The 7,584-nt window shown below is 50.3% G+C and overlaps 1 protein-coding gene across 1 annotated transcript in view; it reads left to right on the forward strand.

Moving 5' to 3' along the window:
* Window positions 1-7,584, forward strand: part of LOC101981334 (mucin-17) — a 26,662-nt gene that overhangs the window by 15,657 nt on the left and 3,421 nt on the right. Inside the window, exons 4-8 of the mRNA XM_026784694.1 lie at window positions 2,405-2,599; window positions 4,355-4,476; window positions 4,785-4,843; window positions 5,945-6,099; window positions 7,246-7,320. Of these exons, the coding sequence (XP_026640495.1) occupies window positions 2,405-2,599; window positions 4,355-4,476; window positions 4,785-4,843; window positions 5,945-6,099; window positions 7,246-7,320 (606 nt within the window). The remainder of the gene's footprint in view (window positions 1-2,404; window positions 2,600-4,354; window positions 4,477-4,784; window positions 4,844-5,944; window positions 6,100-7,245; window positions 7,321-7,584) is intronic.

Genomic DNA, 7,584 nt, shown 5'->3' on the forward strand with positions numbered 1-7,584 from the left:
GAAGTCACCACTCCTTCTGGCGAAGTCACCACTCCTCCTGGTGAAGTCACCACTCCTCCTGGTGAAGTCACCACTCCTCCTGGTGAAGTCACCACTCCTCCTGGTGAAGTCACCACTCCTCCAGCTGAAGTCACCACTCCTCCATCTGAAGTCACCACTCCTCCTGGTGAAGTCACCACTCCTCCTGGTGAAGTCACCACTCTTAACATTACAACTTCTCCTGTTGTGACTACAACTACTCATGTCACCACCACCACATCTGTGCTCACCACCACTACTAAACCTGCTACTACTTCTGTTGTCACCTCCTCCATAGGTAAGCTTTTGTCATTTCTTCTGGGATTTTTTTTGTTTTTCTCTTTTCTTTTTGTTTTTTCTTTGCATTTTATTCAAAGTTTTTGTCTGTCTTTTTTATAGTTTGTCTCTCCACCTTCTTCTATGTACGGTCTCTTCTGCTATTTTCTATTACTCTGTTTTACCCCTCCATATCCTATTTTATATATCTAACCCTTTCCCTTCTCTCTTTTTTACCATTCCTGTTTCTTCCCTTTATTGTTGTATGTTTTTTCAATCTTTATCACTTCTGTCAACATTTTTTATCTTTTTTTCTTGTCTTCTTCCTGCTTCTATTCTAGTATCCTTTGTCTGCTACAGCAGGCCACAGTGTTCCCGTTCATCTTCAGACACACTTACACATACACATTCCCACACACTCACATACATACAGACACAGACACTCATACACATCCACAAATAGTCACAGAAACTGTACACACTCACACTCACACACAGTTGTTTTCTTTGTTTTTCAAGACTTGTTTGACACTGGCAATCACACATGTTTTATTTGCTTTCTTATCAATAGTTTGACTCAATTTTATTCTCTTTACTCTGCATTAATGGGTCTGGCAGAGTCGAGTGCTCCCTCTCTTCCTTGTGTTGTCTCTGATTTCGATGTGATGTGCTCCCTTGCACTGCCTCTCCTTGCTGTCTAATCTTGTTCTATTATAATCTATTGTCATTTGTACTTTGTGTGAAGTGTGCAGTTCACAGTGTAAGGTATTCTTTCCAGTCGTCCTCCTACACTGACAAAGGACCTCCTACATATTCAATAATTTACTAAATAAATGCTCAAATACATGAACTAACATTGAACATCGTGGCTGAAGCCTGTAATCATCCACTCTGCAATCCAAAGCCAGAAATGTGATAATTTGAGAACAGCCAGGGTTACACAGTACATACAGCCCAGCCTAGTTCTGACAATATATTACAGAGGGGGGGAGGGAGAGAGAGACAGAGAGAGACAGAGAGACAGAGAGAGAGAGAGAGAGAGAGAGAGAGAGAGAGAGAGAGAGAGAGAGACTAAAACTGAGTGAATCAATGGTTTGGGGAGATGGCTTAGTCAGTGAAGCGCCAGCTATGGGAGGAGACGGACCTGAGCCCAGATCCCCAGAACCCATGTTCTGAGGAGACTAGTCTAAGGCAGACACGGGAGGATCCCCGAGGCTCACTGGCCAGCAAGGCTAGTCAGATCAGGCAGCTCCAGGGTCAGTGAGTCATGACCTAAACATCAATGGTGGAGAGCAGTTGAGAAAGACACGCAACACAACATCCAGACTATACACACACACACACACACATACACATACACACACACACAACACACACACACACACACACACACACACACACACACATTGCATTTAATAAATACATAAGACAATGAGAATTTGAACTATTTGAAGTTGAGCTGCACAGATCCCGAGGAGTTAGGAGTAGCTGCCACCTGTCCTACCATGTCTCTCTGTTGAGCTCTCTGTCTCTGACTAGCAGAAGTTATAAACAGTCATAACAGCCGAACATAGGACCCCAGACTCTGCCTGGGCATGGAGGGACAAGTTGATGCCTACTTACCTTTGGTGGACTCAGCACTGGTCAGCGGCCCCGGATTCACCCTGTCTCTGTCTCTGTTTCCGGTATAATGCCGTTCCTTCCCGTTTGCTTTCTCTTCCATGCCTGTGAGATGACCTGATGGGAGCTGGACTCAGGGTCAGATCAAGCTCTCTGGGTGCTTGGATAGGACTCTGTCTACATTGCTTCTGTCTGCGAAGCGAGGGCGATGCTGACGGTCTTGTCCGAATGTTCGATATCACAGGGTCACTGGGTGTAAACCAGACATGGTGGTACATTCCTGGCCTCTACACCAGGACTCGGGAGGCTGAAGCCTGTTCAAAGCCAGCCTGTGCTATAGAGTGAGAAACCATCTCGGAAAATTAGGGAGGCAGGGAAAAAGAAGACGATGAAAAAGGAGAGAAGGAGTGAGGGGCAGCAGCGTCTGGAACACGTCAAGTTGTGGCATGCTACACCAATGTGTACTAGATCTTGGCTTTGTCTTTTGCAGTGACCTGCCTGAATGGAGGATCCTGGACAGGGAAGGTCTGCCTTTGCCCCAATGGCTTCTCGGGGGATCGCTGTCAGGATCCTGTTCCGATTGTCATCTGTCAGAATGGAGGAATATGGGACGGCCTCAAATGTCAGTGCACCAGCCTCTTCTACGGACCCCGTTGTGAGGAGGTAGTGGAGAGCATCGAGATAGGTGAGTGAAAATTCAGTCGCATGACAGATGTAGGTCACATGACAGATGTAGACCGGGCTCTCCCTCCCCAGTGCCCAGCATAGAAGTCTCCCGCCAGCACCTGTCCTTGCCCTACCTCTCATGGCCCATATCTTTTTAAAGACTTATTTATGTAGCCGGGCGGCGGTGGCGCACGCCTGTAATCCCAGCACTCGGGAGGCAGAGGCAGGTGGATCTCTGTGAGTTCGAGGCCAGCCTAGTCTACAAAGGGAGTTTTAGGACAGGCTCCAAAGCTACAGAGAAACCCTGTCTCGAAAAACCAAAAAAAAAATTATTTATGTGTGTGTGTGTGTGTGCGCACGTATGCATGTGCCACATGTGTGGGCACCCACAGAGGGCAGAAGAAGGAGTTGGACCGCCTAGAACTTGAGTTACAGAAATTATGACTGCCTGGCCGGGCTGCTGGGAACTGAACTCCAGTCTCCCACAAAAGCGATACACACTGTTGATCTCAGAACCATCACTCTGGTCACCCCATATTTTACATTTACATGGTGACAAAAAGTGTTAAAAAAAAATTCTAAATAAAAAAAAAGAAAACAAAACAAAGGCAGTCAAGATGGCTCTTGCCACCAGCCTGAAGACAGGAGTTCAGTTTCTGGAACCTACATGGTGGAAGGAGAAACCTGGCTCCCACACTCTGTCGTCTGACCTCCACGCATACGCCCCCTCCACATACAAATAAAAACTAAATATAACACGAACAGAAGGAATCAAGGGCTGGCGAGACACCTCAGCTGGTAAAGTACTTGTCACAGGAGCAGGAAGAACTGTTTGGTGCCCGGCACCCAATTAAAAAGCTGGGTGTGGCAGTGCGCACCCATAATCCCAAATGGGGGAGAGCAGAGAGCATTGGGGCCCCTGGAACTCACCGGCCAGCCAGCTTACCCAAACTGGTGAGTTCCCGGTCCCACGAGAGACGCTGTCTCAAAAAATAAGGTGGAAATCGACAAAGACAGACACTCGACATTAACCTCTGACCTCCATTGTGCAGGTGCACACTGCTCTCACATCTCCACAGGCACGCACACACACACACACACACACCACATGCGGTACACATATAAGAATAAATACATGGGTGCTGGAGAAATGCTTCCATGGTTAAGAGCACTGGCTGCTGTTGCAAAGGACCCAAGTTCGGTTCCTAGCACCCACACGGCTGCCCACAGTCATCTGTAACTCCGGTTCCAGGGGATCTGATGCCCCTTCTGGCCTGCAGGCACACATGCAGACAGAAGACTATACATAATAAACAAATAAATCTTTGAAAAACCCAAGCTATTAACTCACCATGGATGCAGAGGGGTGGCCCCCCTGTTTACCTTGTTGGAGTCGTAGTGTCTTACTCTGGACTGGAGGGTAGCTTGGTTGGTAAAATGCTTGCCTTGACAGGCGTGAGGGCCTGAGTTCAATCCCTAAGACCTGTGTAGAAAAAAGAGGGGGTGTGGTTGTGCATGCTTGTGACCCCAGTTGTGGGGGAGGCAGAGCCGAGCAGACCCCTGGGGCTAGCTGACCAGCTTGTCCATTTCCCATCCACTGAGAGACCCTATCCCCCAAAACAAAATCGATTTATCTAGCATCAAGTTGCCATCCATAAGCCCTAAGGAATACAGTATGCCCCTCCTCCCTGCGTCCAGACTGGGGTTTCCGGGGATCGGGATTTCTTTGGTAAGGGTCCCTCTCAGTGGTCGGTGCTTCTGTCCGTCCTCTTAGAGCCCACAGTCTCTGCCACCGTGGAAGTGACTGTCAGAGTGACCAGCCAAGACTTCAGCAATGAGCTATATGACAAGAAATCCCCGAAATTCCAAGAATTCAATAAGACATTTTCAGAGCAGGTAACCCCGGGAGACCACACAGCCCCATCCCACCCAGAGGAATCTGGAGGGAGGGGTTAAGATGGCAACTGAGTTGCTAAATGTGTGTGCTTCTCAGCTCGCCAGGGCAGGTGGGGGATGGGATGGGAAGCAAGACTTGCCTGGGAGCTGCAAGAAGGTACCGGAACAGGCCTGGTCCCTGGCGAGGGACTCTCTATTTGATCTCCCGGTTGCTAGCAGTTGGGATGAGGACTGGGGAGTACTGCTATCCCACAGAAAGTCCCCAAGGTGGGACTTCCAAGATGACACATTGGCCCCTTGCCTTTCAGATGGCGATAATTTATGCTGGAATTCCTGAGTATGACGGGGTTGTCATCAAAGAGCTGAAGTGAGTACCCGGGTCTGGCAAGAAGAAGGTCTTTCGTGTGGGAACAACAGTCATGATTGCAGAGGCCAGTTGGGGGGCTACCTGTGTTAGCCCACAGTGGGTGCTGAGAGGGAATGCCTGTGGTTGTAGCTCGAACAACAGAAATCTCTACTATGCCCACTGCTCTGGTGGCGGGAAGTCTGAGACCAAGGGTGGTGTCTTTTCCCTGGGTCCTTGGGTGACTTTTTCAGGGTGCAAGTCTTAGCTATCTCTCCGTCACTCATACATTGTGTGTGTGTGTGTGTGTGTGTGTGCGCGCGCTCAGAGACACGCACATGCCTCTATCTCTCTGTGTGTGTATAGGTACATGTGTATGAATAGATGTGGAAGCCGGAGGCCCACATCGGGTGTGTCCCTCAATCTCTCTCTCCACCCTGTTTTTAGTAACCAGGTCTCTCATTTAGCCAGGGGCTCATCAATTCAGCGAGGCTCACAGGAGATCAAGCAATCCACCAAGCCGGGCGGTGGTGGCGCACGCCTTTAATCCCAGCACTCGGGAGGCAGAGGCAGGCGGATCTCTGTGAGTTCGAGACCAGCCTGGTCTACAGAGCTAGTTCCAGGACAGGCTCCAAAGCCACAGAGAAACCCTGTCTCGAAAAACAAAAAAAAAAAAAAAAAAAAAAAAAAAAAAAAAAAAAAACAAGCAATCCACCAGCCTCTGCTCTCCCTGGTGCTGGGGTTACAGATGTATGTCATGACAGCCAACTTCTACCTGAGCACCTGAATTCTGTGTTTATCCATCAGAGACTTCATTGACTAACTGAACTATCTCTCCAGTGCTCCCTGATACATGTATGTGTATGTGCGTGTGTCTGTCTGTTTCTCTCAGTGTGTCTGTCTCTCTCATCTCCCTCTCTCCCTCTGTCTCTGTCTTTCCTGATAAAATCTTTCTCTGTACTCAAGGGTAGCTTGAGCTCACTGCATAGCCCAGGTTAGCCCTGAGCTCTCAACCCTCTTGCCTGGAATTCCTCCCAGGGGTATAGAGGAGGCAAAGGACGTCAAAGGTGAGTAGCAGGGGTGACCATAGGAGGATGCTGAAGGGTACCACCCCTATCTCCCCAGGAACGGCAGTATCATTGTGGATTATGATGTCATCCTGAAGGCCCAGTACACCCCAGACTATAACGTCATGTTTCAGGGCATCAAAAATGATGTGCAGAAAAAAATCATAAATGCAACCCAGGTTCAAGTAAGCGGTGCTGATAAAAACTGTATAGGTAAGGCCCTCCTGGAGGGAAGGGCTCTCAGAGGGTGACTCCTTAATTCCCCTGACTTTTGACCCTGGGGCAGGTGAGGTTTAGGGAAGAAAGGCAGGTGGAGGTTGTGGGTCACTGGGATCTGTGTCCAGCTTGTCACTCCCGTCACACTGGGAGAAAGCCTTGGGTGGGAGGGCACAGAGCAGTGCAGAGATGGAGAATTTCTACAGAGCGTCAACAGCAAGGGGATTTGGGACGGATGGGGCACCACATGACTGGCTGCACAGTGAGCTGTGTGGGGGATCCTGGCAGAGGGGCTGTGGACCCTCTGAGACCCTCTGAGCCACAGGACCCTGTGAGTGGGGCCCATCAGACAGCTGAAAGCCTGGCAACCCCCAACCCCACCCCCACCCCTGCGATTTCCACCTTCCACACCCACTAGTTAAAGGGCTGTTGTCAAACCTGTCAGAAACAAGGCCAAAGCAGAAGGATTTTTTTGGTTCCCTGACTTGTGGGGATACAGCCTCCCCTGGATGGGCAGGCAGCCCTGTGGTGGCAGACACCTGCTGTCTGCTGTTCCTCATGAAGTCCTGGCCTGGCCTATGTGGTGGCATATGTCTTTAAACACAGCCTTGGGAGCCGGGTGGTGGTGGCGCACGCCTTTATTCCCAGCACTCGGGAGGCAGAGGCAGGCGAATCTCTGTGAGTTGGAGACCAGCCTGGTCTACAAGAGCTAGTTCCAGGACAGGCTCCAAAACCACAGAGAAACCCTGTCTCGAAAAAAACCAAAAAAAAAAAAATAAACACAGCCTTGGGGCCTCAGGCAGGCAGATCTCTGTGAGTTGGAGGGCAACTTAGTCACATATTGAATTCCAGGGCAGCCAGGGTTATCCACACAGTGAGACCCTGTCTTAAAAACAAAACAAAACCAAAAAAGCCCTCAAAGCAGAAGGCTCCGGTAAAAGCAGAGTAGTCTACAACCTTCTAGCCTGGCTCCTACTTTGACCCAGGGAAGCCCCTTGCCTGAAAGTTTCCACAGCCTCCCCAGACAGTGTCCAAACACAGGAGCTTAAGGAGAACACTTCACAGTGCACTGTCGCGCTCCTTCCCCTTTCCCACACAGGAGCCTCTGTGATAACAGGCAGGCGGTATGTGTTTCCTCCACAGGGTTTATGTTGTGCTTCAACGCAAACGACACTAAAGTGCAAAACATTAACATTTCAGATGCCGTCACTCCTCAAGGTAAGTAATGTGAGAGGTTCTGGAAAAGGGTTGGGAAGGTAGAGGAGCTGGGCAGGAGGAGCCGGGCAGGGAGGAGCTGGGCAGGGAGGAGCCTGGCAGGGAGGAGCCTGGCAGGGAGGAGCCGGGCAGGGAGGAGCCTGGCAGGGAGGAGCCGGGCAGGGAGGAGCTGGGCAGGGAGGAGCTGGGCAGGAGGAGCCGGGCAGGGAGGAGCCGGGCAGGGAGGAGCCGGGCAGGGAGGAGCCTGGCAGGGAGGAGCTGGGCAGG

Source organism: Microtus ochrogaster, chromosome 2 (assembly GCF_000317375.1).
Source record: "Microtus ochrogaster isolate Prairie Vole_2 chromosome 2, MicOch1.0, whole genome shotgun sequence".
Taxonomy (NCBI): Eukaryota; Metazoa; Chordata; class Mammalia; order Rodentia; family Cricetidae; genus Microtus; species Microtus ochrogaster.